General features: G+C 37.9%; 2 protein-coding genes across 3 annotated transcripts; one reads left to right on the forward strand and one right to left on the reverse strand.

Moving 5' to 3' along the window:
* The first annotated feature begins 5714 nt into the window (after positions 1 to 5714).
* Positions 5715 to 8787, forward strand: LOC311097123 (uncharacterized protein). The gene is made up of 4 exons (XM_084136617.1): positions 5715 to 5931; positions 7138 to 7332; positions 7489 to 7565; positions 7661 to 8787. Exons 1-4 carry the CDS (start codon positions 5902 to 5904, stop codon positions 8625 to 8627), a joined length of 1269 nt encoding a protein of 422 aa, XP_083992743.1. The 5' UTR covers positions 5715 to 5901; the 3' UTR covers positions 8628 to 8787.
* Positions 8788 to 8820: 33 nt separating this feature from the next.
* Positions 8821 to 12641, reverse strand: LOC311097121 (uncharacterized protein). 2 transcript variants are annotated; one of them, XM_084136615.1, is made up of 5 exons: positions 12209 to 12641; positions 11825 to 11989; positions 10579 to 11644; positions 10357 to 10492; positions 8821 to 9756 (listed from the first exon to the last, which is right to left on the reverse strand). In XM_084136615.1, exons 3-5 carry the CDS (start codon positions 11172 to 11174, stop codon positions 9004 to 9006), a joined length of 1485 nt encoding a protein of 494 aa, XP_083992741.1. In that variant the 5' UTR covers positions 11175 to 11644; positions 11825 to 11989; positions 12209 to 12641; the 3' UTR covers positions 8821 to 9003. The 2 variants fall into 2 exon arrangements, with proteins under 2 accessions (XP_083992741.1, XP_083992740.1); XM_084136614.1 differs by having other exon boundaries at positions 8920 to 9756; positions 11825 to 12641.
* Positions 12642 to 14568: the final 1927 nt, after the last annotated feature.

Genomic DNA, 14568 nt, shown 5'->3' on the forward strand with positions numbered 1-14568 from the left:
CATAAACCATATTAACTACAAAAGTAACCTGTACAAATTTACATTTTTTTTTTGTTCTTCATAAAGATTAAGACTGTAGGACAGGGAGCGCTGCTGTCAGGCTTCATCACTGCTACATACTCAGAGAGAAAGGCAATCTCAGTTGGATTCAACCTAAAATATGTTTATTGGCAAATCAAGCTTCAGTAATATCCTTGATTTATAAAGGCAAATTATTCAGTAAAATAACTAAGAGAACACTTACATGTTTCTTTTGAAGGCCCCACACACATTACGAATCGCCTCCTCATCTTGGTCTTTAATTATACGGACCACCCTTTCGACAGCCAGGTATAGTGAACACCATCTGGTTTGATTTGGTCTTATAAACTACAGGTGGCATTCAGCATCCACAACCTCAGAAGCGTCTCGGCCTCACACTCCAACAGTCTGTTGTTGTTGATCGTGACATTGCACCGTTGGTCGTGACATCAAAGTTGCACTGCGGTGAAGAGTGTTAATCAGGGTCTTGAAGGCAGGTTGTTCAACTACTGAGAATGGCTGAAGGCCTTCACAAATAAAGTTGATGACCAACTTATCTAGTGTGGCTTGAGAAACTTGTTTCGCTCCCCTTGATAATGAAATCACCTGATCAATTCTGCATTGCTTGCTTAAAGGGACATTGTGTAGGAATTTCTCCCATCTAGTGGTGAAATTGTATTTTGCATTCAAACAATAGTGCTCTCCAGTGCCTCACTTTTTCAAATGCGTGTTGCATCTACGGTAGCTGTTATGTACCATAAAGCTATGACAAGGAGGTCTTCTAATAGCACTTCATCGAGTTCTACTGTCTGTTTATATAATAAAGTACACAACCAAGCCAGCTTGTAATTAACCCTTGTTTTTTGTAATCTCCGGTCACGTTTCCTTTTACGGTCTATTTTGGACTTTTTCGACGACGAGGACTCCTTATCCTGTGACTCAGCATATGTATGGTCCTCCATTATAAATAACCGTGCAGTGCAGCCGTTTAAACTTGCCGGGGCAGTGACAAGCAACTCTCACGGCTCCGCTTCTGCTGGCTTCAGTCACGTGACGCTGGCTCTGAACGAAAACGCGTTGTGGAAACGCATTGGCCTAGTACTTTTTGTCCCTCTCTGCTATTATAGTTTTTCAAGATGGCAGAACTACATGGAAGCCTCCGTGGACCTACCTGTCCCTTGTATATAAAGATAATAAATTCTTCGTTTACGAGGATTAGTCTGATCATTGGCAGAGGTAATTACACCATTGAGGACATATTTAAGAATAAAAATATTGATTTTAGATAATAAAATACCTAAAAAGATACACATTGTCCCTTTAAACTAGATGATTACGTCTCCTTTTTTTCTTTTACTTCGCTGAGCAATGCAATCTTCATAATCTTGCAGTTTCTGTGGGTGCTTTCTCTGTAATCATAAATATGATAACTTCATTAAATGTTATGTACAATTATAGCATTTTCACAATTAAAGCTAATAATTTACAGAGTAACATACATCTAAAATCTAGCCTACTTGCTGACAGTTTTTTATTTCACTAATTGCTAACAGGTAAAATTTGTAGCAGTAAAATTTGCTAAGTCATTCACTGTAGCGGCCAAAGCCGTTTTAAACAACTGGTGTTCATCCAGAGCCATCTTGCAATGTTTACTAATGACTTCGACGTCACAGCACTGTCGTCATCTCGCCTCTGGCCCGCTTTTATCAGATAACCCGCTGTGATTGGTGCAGCTCGGATCGAGGGGCGTATTTAATGAGCATCATTACTCGACGCCAGAGTAACTCACTGAGCAAACTCAACTTGTGCTCTCGAGAACTCTGGATTTCAGGGTAGCCAAGCTTTTCTTACATACTATGATTTTTACACATAGAGTATTGTTTTACAAATTGGTCATTGACTAACATATCTACTCTTAAAAGCATTGAATCTCTATTTAAGAAGCCATAAAAACTTTTGATAAAAAGGCATTGTCATTTCACCATTGCGATATTTTACAGAGACATACATTTTTAAGCTTTGACAATTTCAAACATTTCAAGTATGCTCGTTTGGCATATAAAGCGTTACATAATCTTGTCAATGTATACAATATTGTTTTGTTATAGTGAATGAATGTATGATTGTTGGCTGTCTTTATGTTAGTGTTGTGTTACCGGCCGAGGGACTGCAGATGAAAAGTAGTTATTTTTACTAATTCTGGCATATTTACATGGTGTATTTTTATACAACAATGTTCATGAATATGCTATCAAATAAATAAATAAATAAATCAACTCAACTCAAATCTTTTTACTTTTCCACTGTTACTCCTTCACCTCAGGCAAACATTACATCTGGCATATAACAACAGTGTATAACTATACATAATAAAACTCTTTAATGGTTTTACATTGACTTGCAGCCGTTATTCTGTTCACACTCATCTGATATGAATCAGTTTATATTGTGAAATGTAATGATCTCTGATGAATGTGATGAATCTGATTATGCGACTGATCCTGTAATATAATCTGATCAGATGAGAGTCTCTTTCTGCTTCATATGAGACACATGATGATCCTCATTGAGCTTCAGATCAGATTCTCTGATTTCTCTTCACTGTCTCTGATCCTGAAACTAAAGGCCTTTGAGTAGTGATGGGCGGATCGATCCTGAAGTATCGATACTTCGATACTGACGTGGTATCAAAAAGGATCGATCCTCACATAAAAATATCGATCCAAATGGGTGTTTTTTTACTAGTAATTTTTTATTAATTTAGCACGCAATTCAGTGCGTAAAATAAGCTTCTAAGTGGAAAAATAAGCGAATGTTAGCGGATAATTGTGTAGGATAGAACTTGTTCTCCTAGTCATCTGGATACAAGACGAAACCAATCAATCACAGAGAGCGTTCGATGCTGGTACTTCACTGAGCTCACAGGCCCAGTGCGTTTGGGAAACGAAGCCTTGCTTAGATGACACAGAGAAACAATCGGGAGTTATTTCGCAATAAACAAACCAAAAGTGTGCATAATGGTTCAAAATGCTGACGTCAGTAAGTTTTTTTTTTTTTATGAAATTAATATTTTTATTCAACAAGGATCGATGCATTAAATTGATCAAAAGTGACAGTCAAGGGTTTTACACTGTTAAAAAAAATCTACTTCATATAAATTGTTCTTTCAACTTTGTTCATCAAATAATTCTGCATAAAATGTATCATGGTTTCCACAAAAATATGAAACTGTTTTCAACATTGATAATAATAAGAAATGTTTCCTGAGCAGCAAATCAGCATATTAAAATGAAATATCATCATGACTGGAGTAATAATGCCGAAAATTCAGCTTTGAATGGCATAGAAAACAGATAGCCTATGTTAAATTGTAATATTACAGTTTTTACTGTATTTTTGATCAAATAAATGCAGAAGAGAATTAAAAATCTTACAGACCCCAAATTTTTGAACAGTAGGCTAGTACTTGTAGGCTAGTACTGTAATTAGGGTCGTTTTGTAAAAGTCACTGACTAATTACAGGCGAGTTGAGAGCACAAATCACAAAATATTTAGGCCTAGTAGTCATGAAAACGTATTCAGATTTATCATATTAATGATGCATTCACCTCATAAATCATGACACACTGCTCTAGCACAGGAAAGTGCATACAAGTTAAAGTGCATGCTTTCAAAATGAAAAAGTATTGGTATCGGTATCGATATCGGCGATACTGGCCCTGTATTTACTTGGTATCGGATCGGTACCGAAATTTGCAGTATCGCCCATCACTACCTTTGAGTTTCACCTCAAATCTACTTCTGACATCTAGTGGACAAAGATGAAAACTGCAGATCATATTCTGTGTGTTAGGAGGAATAGAAAACACACACTCATACAGATTTATTTACAATGCCTTCATTTCTATTTTAAACAAGTGACATTCTCTCAGTTTAATTCACTGAATATCATTCATTATCAACTCACAAATAATAATGTGATTTTACATTTTGTGTGAATGACTGAACTTATAGCAACTTCTGCTTTAAAGCTACACTGTGTAGGATTTTCTCCCATCTAGCGGTGAAATTGTATGTGACTACCAGCTGAATATTACTGTCTAGCCCCTCCCATTCCCAGGGCGTTTTAACTCCTACGGTGGCCGTATTATTCCAAATCTGCCGGCAGGCGCGAGTAATCTCCCTCTCGTATTCGTCACGGCGCCACTGAGTGTAAAAACGCGAAATCTGATAATAATCTGTATTCTGTTATATCTTACAATTAATTGTAAAAGACACCATTGAGAGAGTCATAAATGTCTCTCTGTAAAATGTTACATCAGGTCAAGAATTATTACATTATATGAAAAAAATAGATGTTTTGAAGGCTCTTAGAGACATATATTTAAAATAAAAACAGATATATGTCCTGTCTGTTGTCTAATGAAGCTTTGAGACGGTTCTTGTGATCGGCCAATCAGTGATGACATGATGTCATTTCCCTGCAGCTCTAGAGTCAGTCATGTGACATTTCCAGCTCAGGTGATTGGCTCAAATTAGTGCAGCAGCAGAACTCTTTACAATATGCATTAAAGACAACATCCACATTCCACACAGAACTACTGTATTTAAAGGTTATTCACATCGGCATGTTAAAACTAAAGGATTTATATTTCATTAATTTGATACACTTCTCCACAAGGAAGAACAGACATGCCAACTGATCCAGACACATATCTGAAGCGACTGATATCAGCTCGATCTGGAGTTTACTCACGATAACGTGAAAATAACTGATCTGATTCACACTGGGATATTGTGAGGAGAATAATACTGGAGAGACTCAGACAATCTCTGTCCCGCTTAGTATAATAATAAACTTTATTCATATAACAATTTCAGGCAAATAATGCAGTTTAAAGTGCTTTACATAAAAATGATATAATCAATTATCAACAGCAACGTCACATTCAATAAAAACGTGCATCAGTGTGAATCAGGAAGAGTAACAGCCTTTCTTTGAGTTTTGCAAATATGTCAATTTTAGAGATTAATAAATACAGTATATGTTGAAATCATTGTCCTCCAGTGGTCCTTGCATACATTTACAATAGGGTGTAATAGATGCATATAAAATAAATGGTATGGAGTCAAAACATATAGAGAGAAATATCCACCTTATGATGCAACGTTTTTCTGTGAATGTGCGAGACCTCAGATTCTTTAGCCGCTATAGTAAATAATTAGAAGAATAAAGTGCATTTAAATGGTCAAACTATTTGTGCTACAAACCAGTGTTCCAGCCACCAGATGCTTCTAATTTTATTGGAAATTAAATACATTGTCTATTTTACCCTTAAATACTAAACTAATTGCAATTGAAGTAATACAAATATTAGAAAACAATATTTCAAATAATCATAAATCATAATCAGGATCATAATTATTGCACAAATATTATTTAGTATCATAAAATACAACATATTACATATATACTTATATAAATACTCTTCTGATATGAGGAACACACATTGATTTGCTTTGTCCGATGTAGACACGTTGTTATATGGAACAGTTTTAAGCCATGAATAGTCTAGATTTATTAATAGCCTGCATATACTCTTTTCTCTTCATTCACTCTTTTCTCTTCATTCACTCTTGTTTTGTTTAGACTCAAGCATCAATGTGTAATTAATCTACAGTGCTTAACTCAATAGGCTCCTTGCACGTAACTACTTCCTTACCGGAAATGCGGCCTCGTCTTTTCCGGTCTAAACATGGCGCTATTCTACACTAGATGTTTACAAGAGTTGCCGAAACTTACAATAACGGACGTACATCGCCTTTGTAAGTCCTCCTCCAAATCACCTACCAGCAAGTTAGAGAAGGGCTTTAAAATGTATGCCTCTTCATATATCCACGGATATGAAGGTAAGTCTATATATCTCAAACTTTATGGCTTACGTTAGCTTGCTAGCTTACATTAGGCTAGGCTTATAAACAATCCCGGTCTGACAGAATATGCGTGTTATAATGTTGTACTGTTTTCTAGTCTTAGGCGGAAAATGTCTACGTTGTGTCTGTACGCCTGCATGCATGTTCCTAACTTCTTATTGTGTTAATATGTGATTGGCATTAGTGTCAAACAAAGACAGGGCCACAAGTGAAGTCGCTGTAAAGGCTTTCTGCTTCAGATCCATGAAGAAGCACGAAAAACCTCATTGTGTAAATGTAGGGCTGCACTTGTAATTTGTGTCAGAGTTCCGAGTTCCGAGTTCAGCAGTTCCAAAAGGTTTGAGTTCAAGTTGTGTGTTGTGCTTAACATGGTCACGTTACATTTTGACCTTCTTTATCTCTTTGTATGTGCTCAACTTCCAAAAACTGCTCAAGCTGTTCAAGCTGTTCACTGTTGCTGGCTTGCATGTGCTTAACTTTTCCAAAAGCTACTCAAGTTGTTCAAGTCTCTGTTACTGTTTTCTGTGCGTTTTATTATGATGTGTTTGAATGGGATTGTGTTTACAGTGTGCAGCTTTGGATGCCAAATATCATTATTTATGACTTAATATAATGCCATACTTGCTGCACACCACTTCTCATAATTCCATTTAAAGACATCTATTTCTGTGTTAAAGGTTGTATCAAAATCCCTTTTTTCTGGCCCAAAAGAAGGGATTTTCACAAAAAAATAAATATATTATATAAATATATAATATAATATTATATTATTATTATATTATATATATATTATATATTTATAGAAAACATAAATTATCACATTCATCTAATCTTTCCTAACAATCCGCTAGCAGCCTAGGCTCCGAGATCTGTACACAAAAACACTTGTTATCAACAAGTGTTCACCACCCACTCAAAAGCAAAACTAAGTGTTCCAACCAATAACCAACGAGATGCACATTTAGGAAAGTTTCAATTGCACGGAAGGGAGGGGGAGGGAGTAGCGAGCTAGTTCTCTGTTTTATTTGAACATCAACAGAGTGACGTAGCAATTGATGATTGTGATGATTTATTTTTGGGCCAGAAATCAGTGATACAACCTTTTAAGAAGGATACATTCATGCCAACAGTTCACAAGTCCAACATGACAATATAGAGTAATTACGACTGATCTATCGACAGATGGTCCTCAGGGACACAGATCCTGTAATTATGGTGCGGTGCAGATGCTCATGTGTGGCGGGGACAGCTCTATGCAACCACACAGTTGCCCTATTATTCCAGACAGCTCACTTCTCCCAGCTGAGTGTGCCAGTGGTTCCTCCTGTACACAGCTGTACAGAATCCGAGCAACAATGGCACAAACCCCGAACAGCAGTAAGTTTCATAGCAAAGCATGGTTCATATGGGATAGTTTGCATAGATGTATGTCATGCAATAGTATGTACCAGTAGCTGCAAAATAGAACCTCTGTTTAATAAATTCTCAAAATTATGAGTGTATTTTAACATGTATTTTATCACAATTTCACAGGGTGTAAAACCAGGTCCAGTTGGGAAGATGGTGGTTGTTAAGCCTGTGCAGGGTCGGATGGGTAAAGGAGGATTACGGTAAATAAATATTAACTTAACAATTATTTTAATGAGTTGTTTCCCCCATTGTTATATCAAATTAAGTACCTCTTTATGATATTTTTTATTAAAAGGAGCACCCTCTACAGAGGAATGACTGGCCCTCTTCCTGACCTGTCGGTACTTCGTGTGGCCGAGGTGTACAGCGGCCTAGATCCACTGGATATGCCCCTGGTGACAACAATGGGGATGAGCATTGACAAGCCCCTTGTGGATTCTGAATTTGGACTGGTACAGAGGGGTAGTGTGATCTCCTATCAGCAGCCGAAACTTCAAACACAATGCACAGAGCTGCATAAGAATGCCCCGGGTCCTCCATGTCTTCCCCTTATTACTCATCAGCTGTCACCAACAGAATGTGTGTGGGTATGCACAGAGGAAGAACATTTGCATATACAAAGTTTGCAGCTATCTATTGAGATGGCTCACAAAATTGAATTGTCGACACGGGGTCAGAGCAAAGATCCAGAGTGGCACGTGCTGCGGCGAATGAGGATAACCTCCTCAAGGTTTAGGGAAGTTTCTCATCTTGCAGAGCGAATTATCAGGGGCACCAGACAAACTGCGGAAATGAGGAGAGGTTCAGAAATGGAGTTTCAGGCAGCAAAAGAATATGCCCAGTACAACAATGTCAATTACTCACCTTGTGGACTTGTGGTTCACCCACAGGCTCCATGGCTAGGGGCCTCACCGGATGGCCTTGTTTATGATCCCAATGCAACACCCGCTTACGGTTTGGTTGAAATTAAATGTCCAAATGCTAAAAGTTACATTGACTGCAAGTACTTGCACATGTCAAATGGTGCTTTTAAACTAAAGAAAAGCCATGCCTATTTTTGGCAAATACAAGGCCAGCTTTTAATTACTGGACTTCAGTGGTGTGACCTTTTTGTCTGGGCAGAGGAAGATTTCTTTGTGCAGCGACTGCACTCAGACAAAGAAGTTCAAGAAACAATCAGGCAGAAGTGTGATCATTTCTACTTCAGCATTTACATGCCAAAGTATCTCTCAATGAGACGATCACAACTGATTGGCAGGTAAAGAAATCATAATCTGATTCATTATGTATTTTATTAGTACTATGAATTTGACTTCTAATTTACATTACATTTCCCACTCGTACCTACAGTGTATATATATTTCGCCTGGAACTGATTGATACATGATGTGATCTGAGATAAAACGTGTCTTCAAGCTTGTTGCTTTAAAAAAAACAAAAACAAACAGTTGAATAAGTAAAGTCAGATTTATTCATGGACTTTATACAATATGGCATCATTTTACAATAAAAATCATTGTTTATAATGTTGTGTGAGATCGCATCTGTTGTCACTGTATGAGAATTTATTCAGAGATAAATAATGATTAATAATTACATTTAAAAGTTGTAGGTTTCTGTAATTTAAACTTGTCAGCACTACTTGGCCCATGCTGTGACAAGATGTTTATTTTGATAATTGCTAAGCAGGCAAGCAACGGCAAAAATTTCATTGATGCTTCCAGCTATTGACAAAGGAATAACCGAATCAAAAAGTTTATTCTCCTTTACCCTTCGGATGACTCGCTCAACGTGCACTCTTACACGAGCAATTTTCTGTGTTTGGAGGACACTGGGTGCTGGCATCTGGCTTTTTTTGTTGAGAAAAGGTGGACAGTACACTTTACATTTCACACAGTCAGTGATCAGGAAACCTTTATCAACCATCACGGCCATGTCATCAGTTAAAAGGTCAGCCAACCCTGACCGTCTAAAGAGTTCTTTATCACTTATTGACCCCTCATAGAGTGAAGAGATGAAGGTCACTGGACCATGAGGGGCGATCCCGATAAGTCCTTTCATTGTACAGTGAGATTTGTACTTAGAAAACATCTCACTTTGGAGGAGAGGCGAGGATGGCGTCTGGCACTTGAGCTCTGTACAGTCAACAATTATCTGAGTATCGGAGAAGTCTTTGAAATCATCAGGAAGGCGAGCTTTAACGTCTTCAGGCTCAATCCAGATAGCCACCGAGCCCAAGAGTGTGTACAGGTAGTTGGTCCACGAACAGATAATGCGGCTTACAGTAGAGATGTGAATGTTGAAACGGTTTGCCAAGTCCTGCTCCTTTAAACCAACGGACAAGTACATTAGGAAAAGGACTAGCTCATCGATGGGTTGCAATGATTGTCTCTGGTGAGAAAACACACACACACACACACACAAACATCATTAAACCTAATGTAACCTCTCTAGTCTAATAGATAAAAGGATGTGCAATTATCATTACTGCTGTTGGTCTATAATTAAAAATACAACAGCAATAATACTCTACATCAAATCAAAATCAAATCAAGTATATTTGTATAGCGCTTTTCACAATACAGATTGTATCAAAGCAGCTTCACAGTATAATAAAATAATACAACAAAGTTTGTTTCTAGTGGAATTTATTGATTGATAGAATAAAATTAAATATCCCCAAAATATCCCCACATGTTATATCCCTACATGTTACTGGAAATTCCAAATGTGGGACTGTGACTGCAATAGGCTACTCAGGCACCTTACTTATTTATTGATTTATTGAATCTAATATCAGAATGTTGAGGTAAATGCAGTCAGATGTCATTTTCATCTCTCACATTAATTTGAAGGTTTGCTTTGAAAAACCACCATAATAAATCAAATAAACTAAAGCATATTTATATTCGCAGAAACATTAATTATTAATGATTATCATTAATGACAACTGCAACAACATTATTATTAATGACAACTGCAAAAACCAACCGTGTGTGTGGGACGGACAGATGTTACTGCTTCATTCAATTTTTCAGCAGTTTTGGCCCTCGACGCACGAACCATTTTATGCACCGATGGTTCAACCAATCTCCAAAACAGCATAAGGTTATGGTAACTGGGAAATCTATGGGAACGGAACAGAAAGAGTACACAACGTTACAATATGGTCACGTATGGTCCAAGGTCAGGGGTATCTTGTTCGCATCTTACCGTGTATAGAATCGAATGTCGTCGTCAGAGTGGGCGAATCTGTGTAATCCAAATTTACAGCTAATTTTCATCTCCTGTATCTCTTTCTTTAATGAGTCATTTTCTTCTTTTAAATTCCTGTTTTCGTCGATTACCGAGTCAATGAAAGCGGGTTCTGGGACAGATGAATAGTCATGATCAGCAGCAGGAGTGCAGTCCATATGTTGCCCATCTTCTGCTGATGCCAGCTCAGGCTGAAGTTTGCTTACTCTGTCCCAAACGCTCAGTCTTGGTGATGGGATGGAGTAATCATTCCACTGGAACAATACCGGGAAAGCTCCTTTCTTTAGTTGCCTTTTCCCCTCCGGTGTTTTCGGCTGAATGATCTGCTCCGGTGTGAAGTGCAAACTACAGACTTTGCTGTGTCCTGTGACAATGAACTCATCACGACGAATATTCACCAGCCACCGCTTTCTGAGTTCAACATCGCTGGGAAATCCGTGGTAACTTAAAACGCCGTTGAACTTAGATGATGACGTGCATGTGGGAACACAACAATGTTCATGATATTTTCTCTGTTGCCTCTGGAAAAAAACTCTATCTTTTTTAAGGCTCATTTTCCGCTGTTTACACCGCCGCCGCCGCCATATTTCGCCAAACAGGAAGAGAGCGGGCCGTATTTACCCGTTGCGGATATGACGTCAGGTTGCTATGTGCAAGGAGCCCATTAAACTATCTTAAAATTCCCGTTATGAGTGAAACACATGTAATCTCTGTTTGTGGAGTGACGTCAAACATGCACTCCAGACCAGTAGTATAGTATTCAGGATCTGTTTTCATTTGTCCTTGTCTACAGAAAAACCTTTTTTTGCAGCTGTGGGACATTTTAAATGTAGCCTAAAAAAACACGACCTGCGGCTGTGTAATATTTCCTATAAACGTATTTTCCAAAAAGCCCAATTGTGCAGGAAAACTGCGACTCCGGAAACGCTGTTGATGGACGTCAATGATGAAGGGTTTGATGAGAATTTCTCCTCAGTTTTGACATCAGTGTCAAACTTTACAGGCCCGTCTGGATCACAGGAGACTAGAAATCACAAATATATTGAATTTATGAGATGTTGTTCTCAATCAAAATCACCCTGTCAATTACATAATAACACATCTGTGAAATAAGTGTAGAAAGTCTGAAGTCAATCTGATGAATCTGAATAGTACATAATAATACTGTATGTTATTTAAAGTTCATTAATGATCAAACACTCACAGTCTAGATTTAGCTTCCCCATACTCTGACATCTATCAAGTCTCTGTCCTCTTTCCTCTGGAGATTCCCTGGTTTGTGCCTCATTTCTGTCCTCCATTTTTCTGTCTTCTTGTTTTCTGCTGATCTGTGATTTCTGCTGATTTTCTTTCTCCTCTTCATTTGAATCTGTTCAATCACACAGACAGAGTTTCATTAAAGCGATATAACATCATATCACGAGACATCAGATCAACTCCTGATCAACATCTGCATGAGCTCAGTGTTATTACAGCATCTCAGATTAACTCTACAATATTCACAATAATCAATGATGATGACAAATGACAAATATAGAAATGTGAGTTTATGTGTGAGTCCTGATAATAAACATCTTTCTCTTCTCACCTCATGTTTGATCATATTTGATTCATCAGAACGACACTTTACAGCTCCGACTGGATCAACAGAAAACAACAACAACTGGTTATCATCATAACTTAAATACAGTCCCTTGACTATCTATTTCCATCTATACACAATGAAACAAGTAATATACAGACAAATTAATTTACAAGCTGCAGAAATTAAAACATTTCTGACTAAAGTAGCAAATAATCCAGTCATCCACATGAACAAATACTCCTCTGTAGAGTATAAGCAATAATGAGTGTTTATTTAAAGGTGCAGTCTGTAAGAATGACAACTAGTGGTTGAAATAAGTACTGCGGTCCAATTCAGAATATCATAGATCGTCGTTTCTCCCGCCTCCTCAGACTCAACACTCACATACCTGTCTACTCTCCCATTTTTCCTGGGATTCTCCCATATTTTACCTTGCTATCCCGCTATCATCGTTTAAATATCTTCCCGTACATTTAATCTTTCTATAAAAAATAAATTAAAAAAATCCCACTGGGCGCAAACCAGTTAAGCGTAAATCCCGCCCTGCAGTAATTTCATTGGTTAAGGTCACAATGACGGGTAGGTTTAGGGATCAGTGTTTGTGTAGGCAATCAGTACTGCGATTCACATGACCAATAACAACTTTAGAATCGGCTAAAGATTCTTAGCCCAATCCAGCCCAGGTATGCACTCACACGGGTCGCCAGTTTGAGACACACAACAGGAACGAGCGCAGTGGACAATGAAAACTGGAAACGTGCAAAATCACAGACCAAAACAATAACAAACATTCAAGCCTGGAAACACACATTTCAGAGTAAAGTAACTGGCTGTAGAAGTGTTTTTCAGAGATCTTAGCATGGTTCCTCAATGCAAACATATTATGGTATTTTTGCGCTTTAGTAGAGTTAAAAAGTTACATACTGAACCTTTAAGATGTCTAGAGGTAATAGAGTGTGTAACACATGTTGCCAATTAACCCTTGGGCTGCATTATATATTTGACACTGTTGAGTGCGTTAAGGGACAAAAATGTCCACTCTAAACACTGCCATAAAACTATTACCCTCAATTTTATAAGAGGAAAAAACACAAAAATCTAATTATTTTCCATATAGTAAATGCAAATTGAAAACCTTGGCTTTGGATTATCACAGTCTTGAATATGTAAAAGATTAGCAGCAAAAACATTTTTGGTGCATTTTTATTTTTTTGTGCTACATCAGATTAAAATAAAAAAAAAACATTCAGTGCATTAAGGGACAAAAATGTCCACTCTAAACACTGCCATAAAACTATTATATATTATTATTTTTTTCCACTTTGACTGAGTTCAATATTTTAACCAGCATCAGTCCTCATCATACATACCACATATTTATTCAATTTCAGGATTTTAACCCTTTAAATTCCAGTTTTGGTGACGGTACCTGTACAGATATGCGACTGACACATTAGCTGGTAAGTATTCAACTGCCTTTATTAAGCATTTCGTGACGTTACAGTCCCCTGCTACGGTGGCCTCTTAGGACCCTAATAGTGTCTCACAGGATATCCTTACATCTCCCTTATTCTTTAAACAAAAACAGATTCACTGTGCATTCTTTAAGCATAAAAATAAATTAATAATTTGGTGCCAGAGGTTGCCAGTACTTAGCACACCGTAGGAGGACGGTCTTTACCACCGCCTCATTCAAGACAGATTGTGTCACGATTACTTTAGCCTAACCTGAGCATGAAACATGACTCAACCATAAGGCTATACATTACCTGATGAACTCATGACCAGATACTAAGGCTCAACACATTTAACTGTTACACATTTAACTGCTCAACAAATTATTTTTTTTTATTTTTTTAAACAATAAACTTGTTATATCTCAACTGTGTAATAATGAGCTTAAAGCCGTCTGCTATAAATCAAGTCTGTCAGGGGCTTTTCTAATGCGCTCTGACCGTCTCTCTGGAGCTGTCTCTGGCTCCGTCATGACAGGTGCATTCTCCTCTAAAACCCCTGGCTGATTGTCTGTTGCTGTTCCATGCTGTGCACATTTGTCCCTGTACTCCTCTACTGAAGGAACTGCATTGTTGGCCTGTGTTTTAAGTAGCTGCAACCTGTTTCGTCTGACCACAGCCCCGGTGTCCGTCTGGACTGCATAGGACCTCGGAGCCACTTCATTCAGCACTGTTCCAGCGCGCTGCCAGTCCTGTCTTTCTGTGTTGAAAACTCTGACTCTATCACCCGTCTGCAGAGGTTGCATTGCTTTTGCTGTGCGATCAAAGTATCTCTTTTGTTTTTCCTTTAATTTTTTCATGGCCTCCAGCACAGGTGTGTGGACTTGTTTCACTGTTGGGATCTGTGTC

The sequence above is a fragment of the Abramis brama genome (genome assembly GCF_963993115.1).
Source record: "Abramis brama genome assembly, chromosome: 15".
NCBI lineage: Eukaryota > Metazoa > Chordata > Actinopteri > Cypriniformes > Leuciscidae > Abramis > Abramis brama.

What these genes read in the sequence shown, in the direction of transcription:
- LOC311097123 (XM_084136617.1), top strand. Translation starts at nt 5,902, where the DNA reads ATGCCTCTTCATATATCCACGGATATGAAG. An exon ending in ATATATCCACGGATATGAAG is followed by an intron (nt 5,932 to 7,137) that starts GTAAGTCTATAT and finishes ATCTATCGACAG; the next exon opens with ATGGTCCTCAGGGACACAGA. An exon ending in GGCACAAACCCCGAACAGCA is followed by an intron (nt 7,333 to 7,488) that starts GTAAGTTTCATA and finishes ACAATTTCACAG; the next exon opens with GGTGTAAAACCAGGTCCAGT.
- LOC311097121 (XM_084136615.1), bottom strand. Translation starts at nt 11,174, where the DNA reads ATGAGCCTTAAAAAAGATAGAGTTTTTTTCCAGAGGCAACAGAGAAAA. An exon ending in GACATTCGATTCTATACACG is followed by an intron (nt 10,493 to 10,578) that starts GTAAGATGCGAA and finishes CCGTTCCCATAG; the next exon opens with ATTTCCCAGTTACCATAACC. An exon ending in CTGTCCGTCCCACACACACG is followed by an intron (nt 9,757 to 10,356) that starts GTTGGTTTTTGC and finishes TTTTCTCACCAG; the next exon opens with AGACAATCATTGCAACCCAT.